Below are 27114 nucleotides of genomic sequence, written 5' to 3' on the forward strand. Positions count from 1 at the left end.
GAAGGCTCTGCTAGCGGGATATTGGTGGCCTACCATTCATAAGGATGCCTATGATTACTGTAAAAGATGTGATGCTTGTCAAAGAATGGGGAAACCCACGAAGACAAGTGCCATGCCATTGCAACCTATCCTTCCTTTAAAGCCGTTTGAGAAGTGGGGCATTGACTTCGTAGGTCCAATCGATCCTCCTACCAGAAGGAAACAGAACAGATACATCCTCGTATGTACGGATTATGTCACAAAGTGGTGTGAAGCTAAAGCCCTCAAGCGGGACGATGGTAACAGCGTGGCCCTGTTCATGTACGAGAATATCATCACCCGTTTTGGCAGTCCCTTAGAGCTGGTAAGTGACAGAGGCACTCATTTCCTTAACAAAGTCATGGAAGAGTTGACAGAGTTGTATAAGATCCGCCATCGCAAGTCCACTCCCTATTACCCCAGAGCCAATGGCCAAGTCGAAGTCACCAATCGCATCCTCTGCTCGATTCTGACAAGAACGATTGCCGCACATCGTCGTGATTGGGACGATCGACTTACAGAGGCCCTCTGGGCGTACAGAACCTCCCATAAAGCAGCAACAGGACAGACACCTTTCCAGTTGGTGTATGGTACAGAAGCAGTTTTTCCTGTTGAACTGGAACTACCCTCTTTGAGAGTGGCGATCAAAGAGCGTTTGGGGGATGACGATTCACTGCAACGCCATCTCCTGCACTTGGAATGTTTGGACGAAATTCGTAGGATGGCTCTACAGTGCATGGAAGCCACGCAAGCTCGACGTAAGGCTTACCATGACAGCTTCATCAAGCACAAGGAGTTCAAAGAAGGTGATTTGGTCCTAGCTTATGATTCACGATTTGGCAAGTTTCCTGGCAAGCTCCAACAGCGGTGGATGGGCCCCTATAAGGCACTTGCCGTCAACCCTAATGGCTCTGTCCAAATACAGACCCTGGATGCCTCTGATGATCCCTTTCTGATCAATGGATATCGCCTGAAGAAGTACTTCCCTCCTTGGGGATCTTGACAATTACGGTCACTTGATCTTTTCCCTCGTTGGTGCGGCACTGTACTTCTTATGATGCTACTTTTGATAGCCGTTCTTCAATCACTCCTGATGAAGTGGACGCAACCCTCTGTCCCCTCAAAACCCCCTTCTAGCCTTGATCTCTTCTCCTCTATTTTCCACCAGCGACAGTGGCGAGGCCTCGTTCTAAGAAAAGGTGATAAACACCCTTGGGCGGGAAGCTGGCTGTGGAAAAGGTGGTAACACCCAGCAGTCCAGAAAGTGGCTTCATTGATTGATATCCCTCGGATCCAATCCCGAAGCTGCCTCCCTTGGTACGCTATGTCTTGGGTCTTTCTGCAAAGTGAGTACCTGTTCTCCAGCAGACGACATATTCCTATCCAACACAATATTCGATTTGATGGCTACCTCCCTGGGTACGCCTCTTCAACAACTGATGACGCGATCTTCATCGACAACCCCTTGAGTGATGTGAGCTTTCATCCTAACCGGATGGGGACGTGAGTATGGTTGCCCTCTGTAACTATCAACAGAGAGTGAGACAGAGGGTGGGGCGAGAGACCAGTCTTTTCCCTTCCAATCGAATGAGAGGTGAGAAGTGTGAATGAAGTGTTGCACGCACGGGATGGGCCTCTCAATGCACAAAGCACAATTTGTTTCTGTGCACTGCACCATAAGGCTCCCTTGCCTTCCTTCTCGCACCGTATGCCGGCACAGGGCGGGATGCACAGTTGCACCATCAACTGCGCACAAGGCATACACTTTTGCACAAGTGACTGTGAGGATTACATCAATGGGTTTCAGGAAAAGGCTGCCCTCCTGTATCTATCAACAGAGAGTGAGACAGAGGGTGGGTTGAGTGTGACTGGAGTTTCTTCAATCAAATACCGAGAGGTGAAGATTGAGGGACGTTACGACACTTGGAGTCAGGTATGTTCCCGTTTCCCTATGCACCCACGGGATGGGTCTTTACTGTCAACACAAGACACATCACCTTGTTCTGTACACTGCACCCTAAGGCTCCCTTGCCTTTCTCCTTGCACCTATGCCAGACGGGTTGGACGCACTAATGCACCATCAACTGTGCACCCTGGCATACTCCTTTCTACACCATTCCCCCTTGTTGATTCCTCAACCGGGTATGCGATATGGGTTTTAATCATTCTTCCTCGAGTGATATTAGTCATGGGGCGAGTGACTGTTCCTTCATTCCAAATTGAGTGACTGGGAGTTGAGTGCAATATCCCTCATCATCGACAACGAATTTCCTACGATTCCTTCCATCAGCTACCTCCCTGGGTGCTGTGGCGTGGTCCCTGCCATGATGAACGTGTGCCAAGAAGATGCCTTGGTCCCTCCAGCGCCGACAACAACACTGGACGTGCCATCGATATTCAACCTTGATTCTTGACGCAACGGGCCAAGTTTTTCTAACCCTACAACTTCTGTCTCTTAGTGATGTTCATGTTTTAAGTGTGGGGAAGTTAGTGGATGGTCTGTGGCATGGTCCTAGGTCCCTAATGCTCGGTTAACCCTATCCGTTAAGGTCTTAAGTGTGGGGACGCGTCCCTGCGCGTCTACATTGCATACTCATCTACATATGCCTTATCTTGCTCATGCATGTATACCATGACTTGCTTTTACCCTCCTGGGGTCCCTTCCCACCCGCGCGGTTATGTTTCACTCACCCTTGGGGCTGTTTCCTTGCAGTTTTCCTTCATTCCCTGATTTTGAGGTTTTTCCATGTAAATGCACCCTACGTTCACTTAAATCCAAATCCAACCTTATAGACCTGTTCCTCTCTTTGAACGGACCATTTTTCCTTTTTACCTACCCCTGTTCCGGTGCACGGTTTTTGAGTTATTAATTTTTGAACCATTTTACACAATTCAGACGGTTTTCCATGTGAACGCGCTTTTCTTGCTTCGGAACCGTGATCTGACGTCATAGCCCTGACCAAAGCTTTTCCCCTGACATTTTTTCTTTTTATTCCACATCATTCTGATACACGGTTTGTCCGTTATTAATTTTCCGGGTTTTTAAGCCTTTTTCGTGCGTATTTTTGACATTTTTCTATGTGAACTTGCCCTATTGGCATCGGAATTCCAATTTGATTTGACAGCCGTGTCCGCTATGCCTTCCCCTACCTTTTCCCTTTTTCCTCTACCCTTTTTCGATGTTCGGATTTTTACTTATTAATTTTTAAATGACTTTTCGGGAGTATTTTTGGAGTTTTTCACATGTGAACCCCTCCTATTTTCGCCGGAACTGCGTTTTAACATGATAACCCTGTGCCACCCCTTCCTGCGCCAGTTTTTCCTTTTTACTGCCTGTCATTCCGGTGAACGGTTCGTCCGATATTAATTTCCGATCCCATTTTCGGGTTTGTTTTTTGGGTTTTTCCCATGTGAACGCGTCTTACCTCAGTCGGAATTCTGTTTTGATATGATAGGATTGTCGGGCACATCTTTCTGCACAGTTTTCCTTTTTTCCACACCTCATTCTGATGCACGGATCTTTCGATATTAATTTTTAAATTACGTTTTTGGTTCGTTTTTTGTGTTTTTTGCACGTGAACGTCCTTTACCCCTCCCGGAACCTCCGTCCCATATTTTCCTTGTTTTCCCCCTGTTGTCCTGCCCACTTTTTGTTTTTACGCTATTTCGTTTTGACATCCGGATTGGGAGTTATTCATTTTTTCTTTATTTTTATGTTTTTCTTGCGCCCGTTTTGCGCGTGAACGCGCCCTTTTTCGATTTTACGCATCCCCACGCGCCTCGGTCGTGTCCGTGTAACCCGTACCGTCTTCCCCGCGCCATTTCAATCCCGTCACGGCAAATTTTTTTTTACCCCGCCCCGCGCACGCGCGCGGGACGGGGGTACGCGCCCTTGTCCCCCACCCCTTCCCCCCACCTGCCCACCCCATGGCCCCCATGGGCCCCCACCCCTTTCCCCTAACTGCCTACCCCTTCCCCCCAACCGCCCGTCTCTCTTTCTCTCTTTCTCTCTCTCTCTTTCTTTCTTTCTTTCTCTCTCTCTCTTTCTTTCTCTCTCTCCTCCTGCGTCCTCTACCTCCCTGCCATCTCCAGCGCCTCCCTCCCCTCCTTCTCCTTCTCCCTACCCCCCCGCCATTTCTTCCCCCCCCGGCGGCGTGCTTTCTCCCCGCCCTCCTGCTCTTCCCCCACCCTCCTGCTCCTCGCCTTCCCCCAGCGCCTCCCTCCCACGCTATCGCATTCTTCCCTACCCCCCCCAGCACCTCGCATACCCCTCCTCCCTCTTCGTCGCAGTGTACGCATACCCCTCCTCCTTCTCCTTCGCTGCCGGCCACGCCCACGCCACCCTACCCCTCCTCCTTCTCCTTCGCTGCCGGCCACGCATACCCCTCCTCCCTCTTCGTCGCAGTGCCCGCAACCTCCCTACCCCTCCTCCTCCTTCGCCGCTGCCCACACCACTCCTTCTCCTTCTCCTTCTCCACGCCCCACGCCACCCCTTCTTTGTCTTCTCCCATTTCTCCTCCCTCCAGCGCCGCCTTGCCTTCTACTCCCTCCAGCGTCTCCTCCCGCCGCCTGCAGTCGCCGCCCCGCTGGACCCTGGTCGCCCGCCCTCCGAACGTTCGTCGCCGTCTGCCACGACCGCCGCCGCCACGATTGCCGTCGCCAGAGCCGCCGGCGCCGCCTCCACCTCCTGTCGCCTCCCTCCACACCCCCACCTCCAACCTCCACCAGCTAACCTAGGTTAGTCACTTAACTAACCTCAGTTAGCAACTAACCTCACTTAGTTACACCTTCACTAACTTAACTAAGTTAACACTTAACTAAACTAACTTAGTTAAAATCTAACCTAACTCCCTTAGTCAACACCTAACTTAACTCACTTCGTTAGACTTAATTAACTAACTTAGTTAGTCAAAACTAACCTAGGTTGATTTCCCTGACTAACATGACTAACCTAACTTAAGTGACTTAAGTGATTAATGTGACTTGTGCTAATGTGACTTATGTGATTAATGTGACCAATGTGACTTACTTAATCACAACCTTCATTTTTTCATAAAAAAATTTCAAAAAATTTCTAAAAATTTCCTTCTGTCTTTTGCCAATTTTTGGACCATTGTCTGCTAGGAATTGCCTTTCCTATAATTTTAGAAAAATCCATCTTTCCTAAAATTACCCATAAATTGCCAAAAAAATAGGAAAAATCATTTAAAAATGGTAAACAATTGTAAAAAATTCTAAACACATTCTAAACAATTTCCCTCACCTCCCTTACTCATTTTCCATTTATTCAAACATAAAAAAATTACAACTAAAAATAAAATAAAATAAATAAAAATAAAAAAACCAACATAAATCAAATTAATACATCTGCTCAGGTGTTGTTTGTTGTTTCATCAGTGCTTTTTGCTTTTCCTTTACTGGGACTCTTCCGTGCGCATTCCTGCATTTCATACACACCCTTTCAGGTATTTATTTTCTGTTATTTATTTATTTCTTTTCCCCCTTAATCACGAATTAATTGTTAAAATCAATTCTTTAATCCACCCACCGTTTCCACGCGCATTCGCGCTCAACACACATTTTTTTTACTAAAATAAACCAGCCGTTCACTTAGCACGCGCTACGTGCGCTACAGAGGCACTCTAAAATTTTAATAAAATAAACGAGCCGTCACATGAGCACGCGCTGGCAAAAAAGCGCTCCACATCACCTTAAATTATAATCAATAAATTGCATTTAGAGACCCAGTCGGGAATCGAAGTCCGGGACTCGTATAACTGCACCGTTTAACCTAATAATTGGTAATTAAATTTATAATAAGGAACCGCCGTTTTCTTATTAAGGTTTATCACCTAATAAAAATTCACCCATTTTTAATAATTGATTAAAATCAATCCTTCATTAAATTAAATTCCCCCTCACTGCACTTAATTCCCTTTTTAATGAAACGTTTCGTGGGATGGGTATACGTAGTCATTAGTGTTATTTTCGATGGTCCAGTCTTGGTTCTATCACAGATGTCGTATTGATATGTGTTGGATATGGTATGGTTTTGGTTTCATGTCTTAGTTCCGGTTACGGGTACGGTATGTAGTTTTTTTTCTTTTATTGCCTGATACGGGGTTCAGGGTGTTTGTTTGATGCATCGCATGAAGCTTTCGGTCGCATTTGTCTCGAGGTCATGTCAAATTTTTTCTAGGATGTGGTTTGCCTGGGGTTAGTAGGTCGGGTCACGTTTTTATTGGTAATTCTCTTATCCTTGGTTTTTTGTCTGTTGCTTTGCAGGCATTCACCTTGATTGTCTGTGTTTGTGGTGTGTGTGTAACCATCTGAATGGCGCCTTCTCATGCTCCTCCCCCTATCCAGTACGTTCCACTAGTTAGTAGGGATTACTCGTCCCTACTTACTTTTGAGCCCCTCACGAAGGCAGGACTTGCTGCTTTTGTGGCCACTCCTTTTCCATTACTTCCAGAGGATCCGTCCGTATGTGATGAGTTCCTGGCCTCTTACAGCAAGAAGACAGGAGTAGTCCAAGGCATGTCTATGACATTGACGTCTCGAGGCTTAGGGAAGGCTTTGTCCTTACCCTCCAAAGGGGAACCTTTTGTGACCACTCGACAGCTCTTCTCTAATGAAGAGATTCTCAAACTGTTGCAGAAGCAGACAAGGGAAGTCCTTGATGTTAAGAAAGTGATAAACTCTTCAGGAGTTTCGTTTTCTATGATCACTGATCCCGTCTGGAAGACGATGTGTCAGTTCCTTCAGGACAGGTTCATGCCTGCCAAAACGCCATCACACTATTTGTCCAAAGAACTTTTCACAGCTTCCAGGATGGTGCTGAAAGGAGTTGCCATTGATTGGAGCACATACCTCCTTACTAAGATGGATCAGCATTTTGTTAAAGTCACGAGGGGTAATGTTACCAATGTTACCTATGGATCCTATTTGTCTGCCTTCTTGACCTATTCAGGTTTACAGAAGACTGTGCCTCCACCTCCTCCATCAGATCCAGTACCTCCTCCTCCACCTTCAGAAGAGTCAGCACCTATTGACATTGAGGATGATGATTCTCCGCCTCCCCTGGTTATACAGCGCAAACGCTTGAAGAGGGTAGCGGACAAAGCCCCTGCTGTACTTCCCTCAGTGCCTATCCCTGCTACTTCTGGCAGTGATCTCCCTGGGTTTCTCACTTGCAATAATCTATTCAGGGCACATAGAGAAGGATCCTTGGAGATCTCCGTTCCTTCCCTGAACAGTCTCGTTTCAGGAGATGCCATTCCTTTCCTCTGCAAGGATATTCAAAGTTCCATTGAGTTGTCCGTGACAGCCTGTGTTCAACAGCTGTACGCATCTTTCTATGAGGAGCTCATGCAGTCCAAAGACCAGTTGCATAAGGCAACATCTGAATTAGCTTCTACTAAGGATACCCTAGCAGATCTATTTAAGCAAATGGAACAGCAAACCCAACTGGTTGCCACTCAGAGTGATGAGATTTCTTCATTAAAGACCGAGTTATTCGAGGCTCAGTCACAGGTTACTAGCCTTTCAGCAGAGAAGGAGCGGATGTCCACCGAAGCGAAAGAATTCCAAGTTCTCTTAGATGACAAGCTTTCAGCTTTACAGATGGCTAATGACACAGTGGCCAACCAAGCCTCCCAAATCCAGCAGTTGCAAGATCAGCTTGCAAAGTCCCGCTCTGTTCCTCCAAGCCCTCCTGTTCCATTCATTCCTTATCCTTCACAGCAGGACTTGGCTGCCCTACAGAGACAGGCTACTTTGTGCCCTTTATTCCAAGACAAAGTGGAAAGATTGCAGTCCAGAATGGACTTATTATGGTCTACCTTTGAGCAATTTTAGGACTATGTCTTACCAGACCATTCTTTCTTTGTCCACTACCACTTACAGAAGCTGGTCTTCTATATGAAGCTTTCCACGATGGATTTACCTTTTCCAGAGGATGGCTGGAGTGGGGCTTGGTCTGCTGAGTTGTTGACAGAGGTAGTCAGAATGCTCTTTGAAGATTCTGTCACGCCAGACACCATGCTAATGTCATACATGTATCTCCGAGGAGATTTGTTAATTCCAGATGAGGTAGATATGGCATGGTATGTGGGGGATGTGGTCTTACAGGCTGTTCTCTATGTCAATCATTTGGAGTTGCGCATAGCTGAAATGTTTCAAAGTTATTCCTCCAAAGTGGCTGATTGTCAGGATAATTCGTGGCATCCTATGATTGAGTCAGTGGTCCTAAATCAAAGACAAAACACAGCTCCTACCTTTGTACAGAGTACTAACCAACTGAGGATGGATCTCTTAACTTATCTTTCTAAACATAATCCATTTGATGCTACTTTCTTTGATGCCTATCAGAGACGATCTCTTTTGGGACCTTCTGTTCCTACTCTCCTTTATTACCAACAATTGGCTCACCGCTTTGCTATATATTTTTCCCTTTGTCAAACAAATTCCACAGTAATTTTACCACTTCTTTTCCAACCTTCCAATTTCCCTCAAATTCCTATTTTCACTTATTGTTCCTTTATTGAGGATAGGGTATTTTCCCCTTCTCCACCCTGTCCTTCACCCCTCATAAATGTACCCTCCACGTTTCCTATTTATCAATTAACACCATTCCTTAGTGATTCCTTACAAATTTCTGCCACTCCTTCTTTAACCTTTTCTTCCTTTTATGATTTTTCCTATCCTTCCCTACATCCACTTTCTCTTATTCCATTACCCTCTCCTAACACTTCCATATCTCAACCACCTCAGTTGGTTAGTGACTGTGCCGGTTTTGATACTCAGATTTCCAGAAGAAGGGGATGGAGTTCGGATGATTGCCTTACAGGACCGCAGATTAATTGGCCAGTAATTCCAGGGGAATGGACAGTTTCAAGTCAAGCTTATCAAAACTATGTTCATTTTGCCCAACAATATTCACAGTCTGCAGATCCCTCAGTGAGATTAACTGCTCACTTTGCTTGGTACCTGGCGTATATGCATAGGCACTCTCATACTGATTCAAAGTCTATCCCAAAACTGTGCATGAATGTCAATGTTAGCATTGATTCTCAACAGTTGGAGATATTGTATTTTCATGCCCTCTGTTTGCCTAGCAGATACCTGGTCTTGTTGGAAAGGATGTGCTGTCTCCAATTTTTTCACAATCCTCCTAAAAACTTTGTAGATGAATCCTTATCTATGGATCGATTCCGACAACATCAATCTTTTAAGAGGGATCATCTTCATTGATACCTTTCCAATGTATGGTGCAAGCTTTTTAATGCCAAACTCTTCTTTTTGAAGAAGTCATTCAGATGGTTGTGTTGTGTATTAGTGTTTGTGTTGTGAGTTCATGTATGTCAAACGAACGTAGTGGTTTCCTATTGGATCTTGTGTACGAGCTATGTTTTGGAGATTTGTTAAGATGGGGTCGTGGTTGGAGAGTTGAAGCTGATGCAGAAGAAGAAGAAGCAAACTCTTATATCCTTTACAAATTTGTGGTGATTTTTAGTTTGATAAGAGGTGTTAATGTGTGAAAGCGTTTTCCTTTCTTCGTATTTTTATATCAGAAACAGGTTATAAGATGGGGTCGTGGTGGATGGATTCTTTGTGAGAAGATATTGAAGATCACAGTGAAGCTTTTAAATGAACTTGTATTCCCTTTTTCCTGGGTCGCGAGGACGCTTCCTTATTAAGTGTGGGGATATGTTGAGTGTTGAAATGACTTGTTTTTTGGCTGATTTTTGTTGTTTTTGAGAGCTGAATGGTTGATTTTATGGGATGATTGATTGATTTGGAAGTGGATTGAGAGTGTTTTGGATGATATTGATTGTGTTTTGGAAGATCATGATGTTTGTTGATGGTTCTGTGATGTTTTGATAGGTTCTGAATGGTTCTGTATACCTTCTGTTTTGTTCTGTTTTGGTCTGTTTTTGTTCTGATTGTCTTCTGTAAGGAGGGATGGAGTATAGATTGATGAAGAATGAGATATTGTGAAAGCTTAGTGAATGGTTTGTGAGAGTTTTGAATGGTTTGAGAGTGAGTTATGTAGTTCTGATGACCTTCTGTAACCTTCTGTAGGTCTTCTGTAGAGCTTCTGCTTCTGTTCTGCTTCTGTTCTGTTCTGTACTGTAACTGTTCTGGTACTGTTCTGTAGACTGTTCTGTAAGTGTTCTGTGGAATGTATGTGTGATTTTGGGGAAAGTTTTCTAGCCTTGGAAAGAGGTGAATACAAGTGCAAAAGAGCTGAAAGAAGTGGAAGAAGTAGCTGCTGAAGACTCAAGAGAAGACTAGAGTGAAGTGACAGTAGTGAGCTGTGAAGAGACACTGTAGTGGCTCTGGTGACCTTTCATATCAGACATACCTCTTGGGAGGGGTATCCACGACCTAAGAGTGATTATTGAGAGTAATTTAGAGAGATTGTAGTGAGGATATGATGTATTATTGATGGAGTGTGTGAGAGAGAGTCAGAGATAGCCAATTCTACTGAAACAGAGTGATTGTATATGAGAGATTGAGAGAGAAGACTATGAAGATATTGAAGATGAATACTATGTGATGTATTTCCATTCAAAGATGGTGTACTTCTTTGCTTTCTTTGTGATATTGATGGATTCTATGAGGATGTTGAAGAATATGGTTGATTCTATTAAAAACCGTGGGAGATTTACATGATGCTGCATGAAGATTTGTTGTGCCTGGTGTTCTTTTCTTCATTGTGATCATATGAAACATGATAAACAAGCTTGTTGATGTTACAAGATAGATTTTCTTGCAAGAGAATTCCCTTTTCCTTGGTGTTCCTCTCGGAGCTCCAGAGTTACAGCCCATGGTGCAAGTCATGTAGAAAGATGAGGAAGCCCGGTTCATGTGGATCCGGATACACAGAGATCGCCCCCGAGACATATACATGGCGGTGTGCTATTTCCCACCAGCACACTCCCCATATGCACCAACGAAGGGCGAGTCACCATACCTACCACTGTACGAAGATATCATGCACTACTCCAGCTTGGGGGATGTCATGCTGGCCGGAGACTTCAACGCACGCACAGCACAGAGGCAGACCCCCTTCTTCGAGAGAGAAGACCACATGTACAAAGAGATTGCACTGGAGGAGATAGGACTCAACCGGGCATCACAGGACACAGCTGAATGGGGGGGGCACACGGACTAGCCATCCTCAACGGTCTCGACAGATGGCCCGGGTCGGATGCCCTCACATGCTTCCCACACAAGCACGCGGCCAATTGCATCGGACGGGGGGCACATGGAGCACCCACACAGAAACTGGGAGCAAGCACAGTGGACTATATCCTCGGCCCTCTATCACTTATCCCCGACATCCAGTCCTTTAAAATATCACCTCGCCCACTCTAGTGGCTGCCGACCATGCCTACCTGCAATTTGACATAACCTGCAGGTATGACCTAACCCCCCCCCCCCCAAAGATTCCCCAAGTATCACTTTACCAGGCTAACTGCGAGCGCATACTCCGACCATCTCTATTGGAGCCTGCAGGAAATGGATCCCCACGCACCCTTGGAGGAGGTCACAGCACAGTTGGCGGGCGCACTACACACCTCGGCTACCGAATACTTCCCCCACACATCCCCCCACTCCACCCCTCCAAACAAGAATGTCCCACAGAATAGTTGGTACGATGCAGAGTGCAGGGAAACCCGGCTCCATCTTCAACAGGACGAAGCACGAGGAGTACACACGCATAAACAGGCACGCTTGATCTTCCGTCGTCTAGTGCGAAGGAAGAAATGAGCCTACCTCTCCAAAGTGGAACACGAATTCTACCAGCTATTCCCAGGACAGGACAACAAAGAGGCATGGAAGGCGTTTCAGGAAACCCGAGCCCAGACGCCCATCACCTCCCCGGACACTTGGCACGCATATGCAACCTCACTATACCAAGTACCCAAGCAGCCCCAGCTACCCCGGCCCCCAGGGAGCAGACCCGGATCATCCACATTCTTTAGCACGGGGCGGCTTTGGGACGCCATTGATAGACTCCAAAATGGCCGTGCCCAAGACCACGAAGGCTTGGTAGCAGAGCATTTGACCCATGCTAGAGACATACTGGCACCTCTCCTAGCACACATGTTCAACAGAGCCCTATGCGAAGGCTTCCCTGCCAGCCGGTCAGCCAACACCATAATACCTATCCTGAAGGCCGGAGACCCCATGGTTCCCACGAACTACCGAACAGTCATGGTTGGCCATGTACTAGCCAAGCTCTATGGATCCATACTGGACCACGAGCTGAGCAAGTGGGTAGAGCAACACCAACATCGGGCGGCAGGACAAGCATGGTTTAGGAGGGGGTTCTGCACCCTTGACCATATCCTTGCACTGAGAGCCATCATAGAGGAGGGCAGAGCACATGGAAGATGGGTGTACTGCTGATTCGTGGACTTCCGCAAGGCCTTTGACACAGTCACACGAGCGAGGCTCATGCAGAGACCACAGGAACTGGAGGTACCAACCAAAATGCGATGGGGGATACTGGCACTATACGAATCGGTAAAGGGCCGAGTTTCAGTACCAGGAGGGCTGTCAAAGGAGATAACCAGCACCATCGGAGTCAAGGAGGGATACCCACTCTCACCCACCCTATTTGGCCTCTACATTGATGAGATCTCAGAGTACATAGATAGATTGGGTGAGGAGGGATCGAGCCTGGGAGGGACACTGATACCCATCTTATTATATGTGGACGACATAGTCCTCATCTCCAGCACACCCGAAGGGTTACAGCGCCAACTAGACGCACTACAGGCCTTCTGCCAAGACAAAGACCTAACTGTGAACCTGGGGAAAACCAAGGTCATGGTGTTCAACACGTCAACCCAATGGCTCTGACGGTCGGTACCCCCCTTCACATACGGCGGAGAGACCGTGGACGTGGTCCAAAGATACGTCTATCTGGGGATTACATTCTCTGGACCGAGATTTACCCTGAGAAAAGCCGCAGAAGATAGACTAACCTGAGGCTATGCAGCCCTCGGGTCAATGGAGAACCAATGTGCCCGCATACGGTTCGAGGAACCCCGGACAAAGCTCTGGCTTTTTGACACCTTGGTCACACCAGCCCTCCTGTACGGGGCTCCCATATGGGGGTCCAGTCTCTACCACACGCGGAGGGCCCCACAGGATCAGCCACTGCCTAAGGAGGAGGCCACCTATGAGGGATGGGAGCAGATGGAGAGACCCTTAATACTTATGATCTCACGGATGATCCGAAGCAAGCCCTCCGTACCACACGAGATCATCCGCGCAGCGCTGGGGGCACCGCCCCTCGTGGCTGAGGCCCTCTTCCAGACCGTGACCTTCTTGCGCCGAATATGGGACCTGCCCCGGCACCGATACCCCAGACTCACCCTGAAGTCATCCAAACAGCTAGCAACACAAGGGGACACTGAGTGCTGGTATGCCCGAACAGAGACCTGGCTACGGCTCCATGGTCTGCACATGGACCACCTCCCCCCACTACAATACAGCCTAGACTGCCCACACCTGGAGCTCAGCCGAGAGGAGGTGCATCGCATCATCAGAATGGATATCATCCAGATAGACACAGCCAGGACATGGGCGACCCCCACGTCGGAACTAGGAACCAAGAAGGCTTTCTACCGAGAACACTTTCTGCACATCTCCCCGGATGGCTTCATCACCCGCCCAAGCTACATGGACACACCTGTCTCACGGGGTCAGAAGTGCCATCGGACAGATCCGCACGTCCTCACACCAAATACGGGTCGAAACGGGCAGATACGGGGCCAACCCCCTCCCCCCAGACGGCCGAATCTGTCAGCTCTGCCATCTCGAGCCAGAGACAGAGGAACACTATATCTGTAGATGCCCAGTGTACTACGAAATCCGGGGACGCTTCCACTGCCTATTCAGCTTAGGATTCAAACCACTCTCCAAGGTGATGGAATTCAAAGACCAGAGATGCCTGGGGCTCTTTCTACTGGAAATACGACGCCACAGAGACCACCTCCTACGAACCACGGAGCAAAGACAAGGAGCCACCAACCAACGCACACTCAACGAATTCTACCAAATACGAGCTACCCTCCCCACCACCGAGCCCCCACCAGCCCAACCAGCCTCCCGACCCCCGGGGACCACTTTAGAAATAGCCACAGCGAGAGGTAAAGCCTGGCGCCCACGCCCCACCGGCCCCCATCCCCGTAGAAGACACATGTCGAAGATACAAGGGATACTACGCCGCCATCGGAGAGCCCTGCCCCGCCGCTTTAGTCTCTCCATGTTAGACCGACCCATGGGGGACATCCTAGGATGAACACCCCAGGAACAGTTCCACACTGCACTGGGAATACCTCTAGATTGTATCTAGTCTAGATATCATTTTGTACCTACTCAATTTAGTTCAACATAGCATTAACGTGAGCTTCACTGGGACTTTTGAAATCTCCCAGACATTTTGTATGCAACATTTTGGTCTCATAGGCCAACTTGGCCTGTTGTAGACGTTAATATAACTTTCTTCTTCTTCTTCTTTCTCTCTCTCTCTCTCTCTCTCTCTCTCTCTCTCTCTCTCTCTCTCCTAATTTTCGTGGTGATAATTGATCGAGTTGGTTAAGTTCGAAGTATTGTCATTCTCACATTCTTCCCCATGCTTACAATAGCGGGGAGTTCTCATTGTGTTTAGAGGTTGGAATCTTCATAATCCGCAAGTCATGGGGTGGGAGGGTGTACATGCCTCAAGGACCATCCTTGCCAGAGATTTTTCCTTCCTACTCTTTGTCTGAAGTCTTTCTAAGAGGCAAACTGAACTTGACCTATTTTGTGCTGACATGTCTTGAGAATATCTTCTTCCACTGCCCAAACGTCTCTAGATATTGTATGAAGATCTTTTTGCCCTTCCCCTTCAACTCTAAAAGGAGAGGGGAGTTGACCATTGTATGAAGCAATCATTTTGTGCTACTAAAAGTGTGCTCTTTGTAATTCTGTGTACTTCTTTGGTCTCTTTTTACTCTAGGGTGCCACAAACTCACTCCACACCCTTGTCTCCAGACTTCTTCATCTTCCCTTTTCTCTTCAAACCTCACTTTCTCTCCTCTTCTCTCTAGATTTCTCTTCAGCTCTCTTTCCTCCAGACCTTGTCTTCAGACACTGCTCTTTCTCTCTCCTCTTCTCTCTAGACTTCTCTCCTTTCTCATCTTCCATTCAGGCTTCTTGTGTGACTTTAGTCTTGTCTTTGTCTCCCCCCTCTTCTCTACAAACTTCTCTTTCTCTCTCTTCTCTTCTTTCCAAACTTCTCTTTCTCCTTTCTCTTCTCTCTAGACTTCTCTTCCTCTCTCCTCTTCCCTTTAAGATTTCTTGTTGTCTTCAACCTTGTCTCCAAACTTCATTCTCTCCCCTCTTCTCCCTAGATTTCTCTTTCTTTCTTCTCTTTCTTCCAGGTTGCCTATGTTTAGCCCCTTGTCTCGAAACTTCTTCGTCTCTGTGCTTCTCTCCAAACTTGGACCTCTCTATCTCTAGACTTTACTTCTCTGTCTTTGCTCTTCTCTCCAGACTTCCCAGTCTCTCCTCTCCCCCAAAATTGTTTGTCTCCAAACTTCTTGCCTCTAGACTTCTCTGTGCAACATTCTCTCTTTTCCCTCTAGACTTCCCTTTTCTTTCCTAGACTTCTTCCCCTTTTTTTCTCCCTCTTGTCCTCTTTGCATTAGCATTCATGAGCTCATTCAAAGGGTCCAAAACACCATTTTTTCCTCTTGTATTTCCCCTCAAGGAAATGTGAAGGAATTCAAAGGTGTATGCATTGATTGTAGAGCAAGCATACTGCTATGAGGAGCCCCTTGCACCTCCTACGCACACCACCATGACGACCACCTACACATTACAGTGCAGATGGGAAACCAAGTATAGAGTGACAAGAGAGATTAGACCAAGGCATATACCAATGCAAAGATGTAAAAAATAAACCAGTGCAAAGATAATCAACTATTTAATACAAAGTGGAGATAGTAACAACTGTGGCCAACATCAAATGAAGTCAAACTATAGCAAAACATTAGGAATAACCAAGCTAACATTTGACAATGCTGACACTCCAAGCTAACACACCCAATAATTGTCAGTAGGGCATTCTTATCTATCACTAAAACGTGGGGGACGGCCTAGACCTTGGTGGGTCCATTGCTGTTGAAGAGTAACCACATTTGGCAGCCGTCTCTATTAAAGAGTGAAGTCCTACTAGAGGGTGCAGTGTGTGGGCCTTTGCTGTTGGATAATAACACCTGCTTTGCTGATAGAGAGTGGCCGCAACTATTAGTGTCAAGCTGCAGTCTTTGGTGGAGAGTAACAACTGCTAAAGTAGGTGGAAACGTACTAAAGCCAAGGCTTGAAGGGCTTGTTTCCATGTCATTTGGCTGCGCCCTGCTGAATCATAACTCTGCTTGATCAGTGGCCTTGCTATAGCCAAATGTCTAGCCTGCACATCCATTATCTAATGAAGGATTCTTTCTAACAATTGTTGCTGTCACCATTATGTTTTTTTCACTAAAAGCGTTTCTCAGTGAAATATATATTGCTCCTATTAATTATATGCCTTTACTGGCTGATCTTTCCAAGCCTTCGACATTGACTTTGGACACAACAAATTTTCTTCCTTCTTTCAGCCAAGTCCCATCTATTTTAATCGCCTAATAAAATATCTGCTTTTTCAACAAGTACAGTCTGTTGTAATTTTGTAAGTTGTGTTACCATTCGTACGTGCAAACGAAAGTTGTGACCAAATGAAGTTAAAATGCTTGTGAGCTAGACTCCTGATAGGACGAATGCAAATTATAATAATATGTGCAAAATACTGATGCAATAAGAGAGTATCTTGCAAAAGAAAATTGAATCAAATTGGTGCAGGATCAAAGAGCATATGCTATCTCTTGAGGGAGGATTAATGTAATCTGTTCTTCAGAAGAAGTGATTTCTCAAGCTGCATTTTGATTTAAATATTTGACCATTAACACAGGGATCTACTATCACAGCGTGGAGCTTAGAACCATTGACTCTAGCTTACAGTTTGAATGGTCATTCTGCCCAGATTACAAGCATGAGGTATTAAAGATAACTCAATATACTTTTTAAAAAAAGCTAGTTTTTATGCAAGTCCTGCAAATAAATTGTGGCAATTTAGAAGCTTCATTGTAATGGATTGAGGGTGCTGAAATTTGGCCATACACGGCATTCAATGAACTTTTGATGTGAAACTTCGGCCATCAGCAAAAGAGTTTTTGATTTTTCTCTTCCTCTAACCTAGCTTATTGTTGCTTGTTGGCAACACATATGATTTGATTAAAGTTCTATCCTCTATACAGTCTTAGCTTTGAATGGATATTGCTTGTGAGTAGCAAGGAAGGGTTCTTTGGGGAGGGCAAGGAAGTGGAAGGAGAGGGGAGGGGTTGGCAAGGTGGAAGGAAGAAGGTGTTTTAGGGGAGAGCATGGAAGGGGGAGAGAAAGTGAGGATGTCAGTAGCAAGGAGTTTTCTAAATTTTTGGGCAAGCAAACAAATTTCCTACAGTATCAACTGCTAGGAAATGTATGAAATGTTTCCTTGAAGTATAATAAAATAATGAACCGAGGATTCAAATATGGGAATTATGAAAATAAATAACCTTCTTCATTCATAAATTACACACATGAACAAATTTGGCTATGCGAGGCTCCAATGCCAAATATGAAAGAACACTGATGTTGAAATTAGCATTTCAAAAATATCACGACTTATGATATCAATATACATGTTCATATGACAATCTGGAATGATGATAGTCAAAATATGGAAAAGAGTAATGAGGGTATCAGCCTATGATCACATCAAAGCTCACATATCCAAAACCTAAGTAGTCTAGGTAGTGGATACTAGACTCTAGAACCAAAGTCCAAACCTCAAACACAAAACCTTCAAAGCTGCTTTTTGAATCCTAGCTAAGACTAAAGAACCATTCCTAGTTACCTACTTAGGTTCATGGATTATTTTTTTCTTAAGTCTTGTGTGGGTAAGAAACACATTTTATAGGTAGTAAATGTTTGGTATTTTTCATATGTAGGAAATGAGTTTCCATGCAACTATGATGATGTTGAGGTGGAGGTGAAGTATAAAAGGGTATTTGGTTGTTTGTTTTGTTTTTTTTTTCCCCCTTTTTTTGGGGAGTGGTGTGTTAGGGGATTCGGGAAGATGGGGTTAGGAGGAGGGATCAAAGAATGGGGAGGTGGGGGTTGGAGAGGGGAGGATTAGGAGATCGTGGATGGAGTTGGGAGGAGGTGGGGGTCAATTGGGGGCAAGGGTGGGTGGGTTGTAGGGAGAGGGGTATAAGGCAGAAGTGGGGAGGGGAGCACCTCATCTCCCTCAATACTCCTCATTCCTATGTCAAAATACTAAGAATATAGATCAACCATCTACTTTGAAGAGGGATGGCTGTAGGCAAAATGCATGTGCACAATTGGATGAGGAGGTACTAGTTGCATTGCAAACAAATACAAAGGGGAGATAATTGCAGTCTCACACCTGAATTCATATTTTCGTTCATATGAAAATCCTTATTTGGAATGTTAAGGGTGTTTGCTCTTGCCATGAACAACATGGTATGTAAAGAGTACTGCATGCAAATGCTTGGGATGTTCTATGTGTAGTCAAATCTTGAAAAGAGGAAAAAATATCAAGTTGGTGCCTGACGTGCCCTCCTGCTATCAAACATTGACGGACTATTTTCCTGATGGGTGGTATGCATAATACTTTTTGTCAAGGTATTTAGCATAATGTTCTTGATGTACTGACAGGAATGGATTCTGCATATACAAGTCAAGAAATAGTGATGGTTCAGTTTGACTTGAAGAAAGCTTTTGATCATCTGGATTGGTCTTTAATGGCCCAGCTCATGCAGAAGATGGTTTTTGGACATAGAATATATGAGCTAGTTATGATCCAATTGGACTTGAAGAAAGATTTCATTTGGATTGGTTGTTTATGGCCCACCTCATGTAGATTGGGACGGAGGATATTTTTTTTTCCCTGTAAAATGTGGCTGATTATATTACTCAAAAAAACTGATTACAACGGAGTACTCATGCTCAACAGACCAAGCTGGAGCTGGTGAAAGTCAAAGATACATCATATATACAAGCCTCTCCAGGCGGTCTGGGGGGGATAGGGGCAAGAAGCCATGGAGGGGGGGTGTATCTCCATCTGGGGCTGCCGTCGCCATCACGAAGAACAGGTCCTGGCCACCCCAAGTGCGCATGAAATGACCTCGGAGCTCCTGACGAGACCTGGACTCGCCCTGCACCTGATCCCATTGGCCTCGAAGGGAGTGGATGATGGAGGTCCAGAGCTCTGCTAAGGTCGCCTGTACTGAAAGTCTCTCTCCGCCGAAAGCCACCTGACACTGCACCTTCCAGATATGCCAACTAGTAAGACTCCCTATGATTTCCCATACCTCAGAGCGGTTTGCTGTGGGCTCCAGTACCTGGCGGATGGGTAGAGCCTCTAAACCCACCATTGTGCACGACCTTGCCTCGATAATGAATATTGTATCCTGCATCCTGGCCTCATACAGAAGGTGACGGCCCTGGCTGACCGCCTGCCAGCAGAAAGCTCCCCAAGAGATACATCCAAGGATGGGTGCTATGCGGCGAAGGATGCGGCATACTCCTCTCCACACGAGCTGTGCCGTCTCACACGACCAAAGGCAGTGCTTTGGGGTTTCCATAGACTGCTATGTGCAGCACTTACAAACTCCCTCCTTCTGCATCTGGGCAAGCCAGCTTCCCACCGCCAAGTCTCCATGTGCCACTAGCCATAAAAAATACGATACCCTCCTCGGCCTCTAGCTGTCCCATAGGCGGCGCCAAAAGGTCCGTCGGAACGGCTCCATGATGTTGTGCTCCACTCAGTGCCTGCTATGTGACGGCGCCCAATCCATATCCTCCTGCATCAGTATGTGTCTGCCAATCGTGGCGGTGTACTCCAGTAATCTCGGTGGCTTCTTGGCGACCACGGTGGCCGGCCAAAGCCACTCTCTCGGATCCCACTCAAGCTCATCAAGTGGCCTTCCTTCTCAGATCTAGAGGTGCCACTCTCTGAGCTCCTGCCAAAAGACCAAAGGGTCCAGCTGCCATGTCTTCCCCTGAAGGCCAACCACCCGGATCCTCTTCCATGAAAGGACAGCTATCCCCTCGTCCTGCTGCCCTCTGTCAAGAGCTAGACGCCCCCCTACCTGCACTGTGAAAAAGGTCCCAGGTGGAGCGCCACCCACTCTTCCTGCGATTTGTAGGGGATGCCTGTTGGTGAAAACCTAGTGGTCCATACCTTCTGGAGCTCTATCGGATTCTCGTCAGGTATTGCTGCGTATATCTCCCTTCTCCTCAGCTCCACTCCTCGCTGGCAGCCTGATACTTGCTGCAGCACCTCCTCGTCCGCCATCCTGTATACCTCCTACCATGTCGTGATGGTACGAGCCGGGCCAGCCTCCCAACCAGCCCACTGGATGTGGGAGCGCTCGCCAATCTGTGCCCCTTCCGGGTCCCTGACCTGGGGTTTCCAAATCACCAGCTGACGGTCTATTTCCTCCTGGCAGCTGGGGGGGCTTTGGATTAGGGCCTTACGGAGGCCCTGTCACATGTGGAGCAAGCTGCGTAGGAAGGGTGATCTGGGAGGGGTGATTTGGGCTGATGTGAAGATCCATCTCAGGGACGGCCTCCACTCACCGCCAAGCCTCGGTCTACAATCCTGAAGACCCTCCTGCAATAGGACCTTCCAGGTCTGCTCTTCCGGTGTGAGGCTGCAGACAACTAGCTCGCCACAATCCTGGAGACCCTCCTGCAATAGGACCTTTCAGGTTTGCCCGTCCGGTGTGGGGCCGCGGACAACTAGCTTGCCAAGGAGGGCCATACTCTGATACTCTGGGTTTGATCCCAAGCCCTCCCTCTGACCGATGTCGTATAATGGTCGCCTACGCCACCTTGGCCCTGGAATCCCTGGAGCCGTTTGACCCGGATCCAGACCAAAGGAAATTCCGCACTAGGCGGCGAAGCTGCATTACGCAGGAGGAGGAGAAGCACCAACACAAGGCGATGTACTAGGCCGTCGCTAGGAGGACCTGGTTAAGTACCAGGGCTGGGCCGGCTAGTGAGAGGCGAGCCGTGCTCCAGTAGGTCAGCTTCCTCCGAATAGAATCAAGGACTGGAAGAAACTACTGGGCGGGAGTGATGTCGAGTCCCACCTGGAACCCTAGGTACCAGACGGTTTGTCCTTTGCTCACCCATCTAAATCCCAGGTGGACGCCCCACTCCGTGCTAGAGTTCGGGTCTGTGAGGAAACCAACCGACTTTCGCCAGTTGATTTTTGCTCCCGCTGCAGAACAGAACACGTCAAGAGCCAATCTTACTCTCTCTAGCATCAACTCGTCGTCCTCTATGTAGAGCGCTGTATCATCTGCATACTCTAAGTCTAACAACTCGGTTTCCTCTCTTACTGGAAGTGGGAGGCCATGTAATCCGCTCACACGTGACCTGAGGAAGTGAGACATCGCCTCTGCAAAGAGAAGGAACAGGTACGGGGCCAAGGGGCAGCCCTGTTGGACCGATCTCTCCAGCCGAAACTCCTCCCCTCTCCTCCCTCCTATGAGAACCCTGTTGGTGGCCGATCTGTAAAGTGCAGAGACCCCGGAAATCCAAGCCTGGGGGAAACCCAACCTCACCATGGTGCCCTCTAGGAAATCCCAGTCCACCCTATCATAGGCTTTCTCAAAATCCAAGAGTAGTACGGCCAGTCTCTGCCCATTGTACTGAGCCCACTCTGTCGCCTCAAAGAAGGTGAATACATTGTCCAAGATGCTCCTATCCAGGACAAAGCCTGTCTCTGTGTCATGGATGATGTTTGGAAGCAAGGGGCATAGTCGCCTATCAATCATCTTTGCCAGTGCTTTATAGGCCACTGACAATAAGGTGATCGGTCTCCATTGGGAAAGCTCCAACAGGGAGAAGATTGATAAGGCCTGCCGATAGACTCCTTGGCATCTGTCCTAAAGTGAAAATCTCCTGAAAGGGCATCAGTAGGGGGTCCTTCACTACTTCCCAGAAGGTAGTGAAGAAAGCCTTAGAGAGGCCATCCTCTCCCGGGCATTTCTGTCCGTCTTGTGTATGGAAAGCCTCCTCTAGTTCCTTCTCTGTGAAGGGGGCTAGGAGGGAGCGTCCCATCTCCTCTGTAATGAGGGACGGGATGTTATCCCAGACTTGCTATCTACATCGCTGTCCTCTAGCTGAGGCTATCTCTTGCTGGAAGAGGCGACTATAGTAGTCGGTAGCAATCTCCATCACCTCATTTGGGCTAGAAGGGGTCCTTCCATATTGATCTCGAAGGCCACGTATTTGCTCTCCTGAGGTGCGAGGTTGGTGCACCTGGAAAAACTCCCTGCACATCGTGTCCCCCTTCGGCGCCCAGAAAGCTGCTGAGGTGCGGAAAGAGAACTCAGAGCGCTTGTCCTCTAGGCCAGCAATGGCTGCTTGCGCGCACACCTCCTGTCCGTGGAGAGCGGGATCCCTTGGTGCCTCCTAAAATAATCTCTACGTGGCTGCAAGGTCCCGCCGGAGTGCTCTCTCCTCCTCCCAGCTCTGTTGCCTAGCTTGTATGGCTACCTCTTGGCAGATTCTGTTCGACTGGGCTAGGGCCTTTGCAACCTCCTCTGCGATTTGGCCTCTCCTGCCCCACTCTCTGGTCCAAATCTGCTCTATTTGTCTGGTCACCTTCTCCCTCCTATAGATGAGTCAGGGATCCGACAAGATCGTGTATCTAGGGCAGATGCTAGGGAATCTAGTGTCAGGAGAACCGGGCAATGATCGGACAACGTGGTGCCCGCCAACTTCCCAATCTGGCCTCCCCGAGAGCCTCCCCACTCTCCCACATAAAACCTGTCCAACTGCTCTAGCAGGACTCCACCTAGCCGCATGTATCCCCAAGAGAAGTCCAACGACCTCTCCCTTCTATGGAAGGCAGGGTCTCTCGATGCATCGCATGCTCCTACTGCCAGTAGAAACACCTCCCATGCCTCCTGCTCCTCCCTGGCCATGGCTTGATAGTTTCTCCCTCTGCCCTGCTGGTCCTCCAAAGCCTCCAGGTTGTTGAAGGCTCCTCCAACAATCCAGGAGTCCACCTCTAGGAGTCCTTTTGCGATCTCCACCCAGAACCTGCTGCGTGCCCTAACCTCCGGAGAGGTATAGATATTAAGGACTCCAAGGCACGAGTCCCCAATATCCAATCTGATCCATAGCACCCTCCCTGCCACTATCGTCCCGTGGTCTCGTACACAAGCGGTAAGACTCGGGTGAGCTGAGGGCAGACCGTCCGATATCTAGGGTTCCAGGTGGGACTCGATATCACTCCTGCCCAGCAGTTTCTTCCTGTCCTAGATTCTATTCGGAGGAAACTGACCTACTGGAGCACGGTTCGCCTCTCACTAGCTGGTCGAGCCCTGGTGGTTAACCAGGTCCTCCTAGCGACAGCCTGGTACATCGCCTCGTGTTGGTGCTTCTCCTCATCGTGTGTAGGGCAGCTTCGTCGCCTAGTGCGGAATTTCCTTTGGTCTGGGTCTGATGGCTCCGGGGACTCCAGGGCCAAGGTGGCGGGGGCGAGACCATCATACGACATCGATCAGAGGGAGGGCTTGGGATCATAGACCGAGAATATCAGAGTATGGCCCTCTTGGGCAAGCTAGTTGTCTAGGGTCTCACACCAGGCGGGCAGACTTGGAAGGTCTTACTGGAGGAGGGCCTTTACGATTGTAAATCGAGGCTTGGCGGTGAGCGGAGGCCATCCCTGAGATGGATCTTCACGTCAGCCCAGATCACCCCCCCCAGATCACCTTTCCTGGGGAGCCTACTTCGTGTGTGGCAGGGCCTTCATAAGGCCCTAATCCAGAGCCCCCTAGGTTGCTAGGAGGAGATAGACCGTCAGCCAGTGATCTGGAACCTCCAGGTCAAAGATAGGGAAGGGGCAGAGATAGGTGAGCGCCCCCATATCCAGTGGGCTGGGTGGGAGGCCGGCCCGGCTCGTTCCATCAGGACATGGCGGGAGGTGTACAGGATGGCGGACGAGGAGGTGTTGCAACGAGTATCAGGTTGCACGAGAGGAGTGGAGTGGAGGAGAAGAGAGATAGACGCAGCAATACCTTCGGAGTGGCTTGCCCCCCCGATACGAGAGCCGATAGAGCCCGGGGAGGTATGGGCAGCTAGGTTCTCTCCAGTAGCCATCCCTCTTCAGGTGGCAAGTAGAATGGGTGGCACCCCCAAGGGGACCTTCTTCGCCGTTCAAGAGGGGAAACGTCTGGCCCTTGACAGAGGGCACCAGGATGAGGGGATTGCCACCCTTTCGTGGAAGAGGATTTGGGTGGTGGGTCTTCAGGGGAAGACTTGGCGACTAGACCCCTATGTTTTTTGGAAGGAGCTCAAAGAGTGGCGCCTTTGGATCTGGGAGGGTAGACTACTTGATGAGCTGGAGTGGGATCTAGGAGAGTGGCTATGGCCGGCCTCTGCGGTCACCAAAAAGCCACCCAGGTTCCTAGAGTATACTGCCAGGATTGGCAGACATGTACTGATGCAGGAGGATATGGACTGGGCACCGTCACGCAGCAGGCACTGGGCGGAGGAGAGCATCACGGAGCCCTTCCGACAGACCTTCTGGCGCCGCCTATGGGATAGTTGGAGGCCGAGGAGGGTGTCGTATTTTTTATGGTTGGTGGCACATGGAGGCTTGGCAGTGGGAAGCTGGCTTGCCCAGATGCAAAAGGAGGGAGGTTGTAAGCGTTGCACACAACAGCCTCTGGGAACCCCAAAGCACTGCCTTTGGTCTTGTGGGGAGGCGCAGCTCATGTGGAGAGGAGCATGCCGTATCCTTCGACGTATAGCGCCCAACCTTGGGTGTATCTCACGGGGAGCTTTCTTTGGCAGGCAATCAACCAGGGCCGTTACCTTTTGTATGAGGCCAGGATGCAGGACACGATATTCATGATCGAGGCAGGGTCATGCGCAATGGTCGGACTGGAGGCTCTACCCATCCGCCAGGTACTAGAGCCCACAATAGACCGCTCGAAGATATGGGAGATCATAGGGAGTCTTACTGGATGGCATATTTGGAAGGCGCGATGCCAGGTGGCTTTCGGCGGAGAGAGACTTTTAGCACTTGCAACGTTAGCAGAGCTATGGACCTCCATCATCCATTCCCTCTGCGGCCGATGGGATCAGGTGTAGGGCGAGTCCAGGGCTCGTTAGGAGCTCCGTGGTCACTTCATGCGTAGCTGGGGCGGCCAGGGTTTGTTCTTTGTGATGCAGGTAGGCAACCCCATTTGGTGATATATCCCCCCCACCATGGCTTCTTGCCCCCATCCCCCCTAGACCGCCTTGAGAAGCTTGTATGCATGATGTACTGGTGACTCTGCTTCAGCTCCAGATAGTCTGTTGAGCAGGAGCACTCTGTTGTAATGAGCTTTTTGAGTAATATAATCAGCGACATTTTACTTTAAAAAAAAAAAAAGCGGTAAGACTTGGACCAATAGAGATGCATATGCCTCCACTCCTACCGTGGGCACCTATGGCGTGCTCCTAGTAAGTGTGCAAGCTGCCTGGTAGTACCTTTCCTACCCGCTGGGCCTGGGTGGGGGTGAGCTTGTGCTCTTGTAGAAGCAAGATGTCGATCCGTCCGGCAAGGGTAGGCTGCAACTCCTGTTGAACAATCAATTTCCTGGAACCACGTGCCCCACTGTAGTGGAGGCTATTCACATTCCAGGATGCAAGGTGTAAGCTCATGGGGAAACCTGTGACTACCCGAACATGCATCTGTTCGGTGTGGAGGCTGCTGATGAAGAGGAGGAGCTATGAGGCATGCAGGTATGCTTTGCCGCCGGTCTGGACGGCGAACTCCATTTCCCCATGGTGGCCCTTGGCTGGACCATAGGGGTGATAGAAGTTCCAAGTGGTACTATCAATGCATCTATTAGCCATGCTAAGAGTTGAGACTGTGCACTGGTAGAAACGGGCCGCTTGTGCCAGGGGCCACTTGATCACATCCCTGGGAGCTCTCCACTGTGGAGGGGCTCGAAAGACAATGCTCAGGTGAGGGACCTCGGCACCAGCCCACCAGTTAATATCCATCACGCAACCAAGCCACTGCTGTGCAAACAATGCTAGTTCTTCTTCTCCCATCCACTGGGAGGTGTGGTCCGCCACCTGACTCTTCAACTCTTTCTCTATCTGTGTCGTCGTCCACTCCCCTGAGTGAGAGGACTGAAGAAAAAAGGCGTAGTTTGGTCCATCCGGTGGTGCTAGTAGATGGACCTTGCCCCTCCTTGACTTACGAACCATGAAGATCCCCACCTCTAGAGGTAGTGGGAACTCTCCGCGCTCCGCAACTCTCAAGTAGGACCATGGGCCACTGCGGAAGAACTCCTATGGCAATAGGTGTGCCTGTCTCAGGAAAGTGTGACGGGGGGCAGGGGTGGATGAGCTGGGTGGCTGTATGGGAGGGGAAGGACTGCTGGTGCGAAGAGGATGTAGGCGTGTGTGGCTCATCATCTCTTGTGGGAGGAGGGGGGTCGGTCTGGGGGGGATCGCCTGAACCAGGTGCGGATCAGGGGGGGTGCTCGGTACGGGGGGTGGTTGGGGGGAGGATGATCGAGGGATGGTGGGATGGACGGAAGTACATGGCGGGTGTTGGGGGGGGGGGGCTGGTGGTCGCGGAAATGAGGGGCTGTGCGCTAGGGTCAGTGGGGGGGGGCATGGGATGTGGAGGGAGGTGGGTGTGGGGGTTGTGGGGACTCAGGATGGGTTCACACTTGCATGGTGGACAAAAGGGCGAAAAATCCCATTTTCCACCCATCTACAAGGATTTCCCAAGAGTTGTCCACCATCTCATTCACATTAGCAGTGGACAAGGAAAGGAGCCAAAGAGAAGACATGGCATGAAGGAGAAGTATCCGTGCTGGGCAGGCTGGAAGAGAAGAGCAAAAACTTGGCCATGACGTGTCAAAAAAGGCCCCTAATTTTTTTGGCCTTCCACCATGTGTA

The 27114-nt window shown here is 48.6% G+C and overlaps 1 protein-coding gene across 1 annotated transcript in view; it reads left to right on the forward strand.

Moving 5' to 3' along the window:
- The window catches only part of LOC148029640 (nuclear distribution protein nudF-like), a 187803-nt gene that overhangs the window by 67226 nt on the left and 93463 nt on the right, over nt 1–27114 (forward strand). Inside the window, exon 3 of the mRNA XM_087685878.1 lies at nt 17033–17118. Coding sequence (XP_087542004.1) covers nt 17033–17118 — 86 coding nt within the window. The remainder of the gene's footprint in view (nt 1–17032; nt 17119–27114) is intronic.

The sequence above is a fragment of the Lygodium microphyllum genome, chromosome 10, assembly GCF_053477565.2.
Source record: "Lygodium microphyllum isolate KBCC chromosome 10, Lygodium_microphyllum_v1.1.10, whole genome shotgun sequence".
In the NCBI taxonomy this organism is placed as follows: Eukaryota; Viridiplantae; Streptophyta; class Polypodiopsida; order Schizaeales; family Lygodiaceae; genus Lygodium; species Lygodium microphyllum.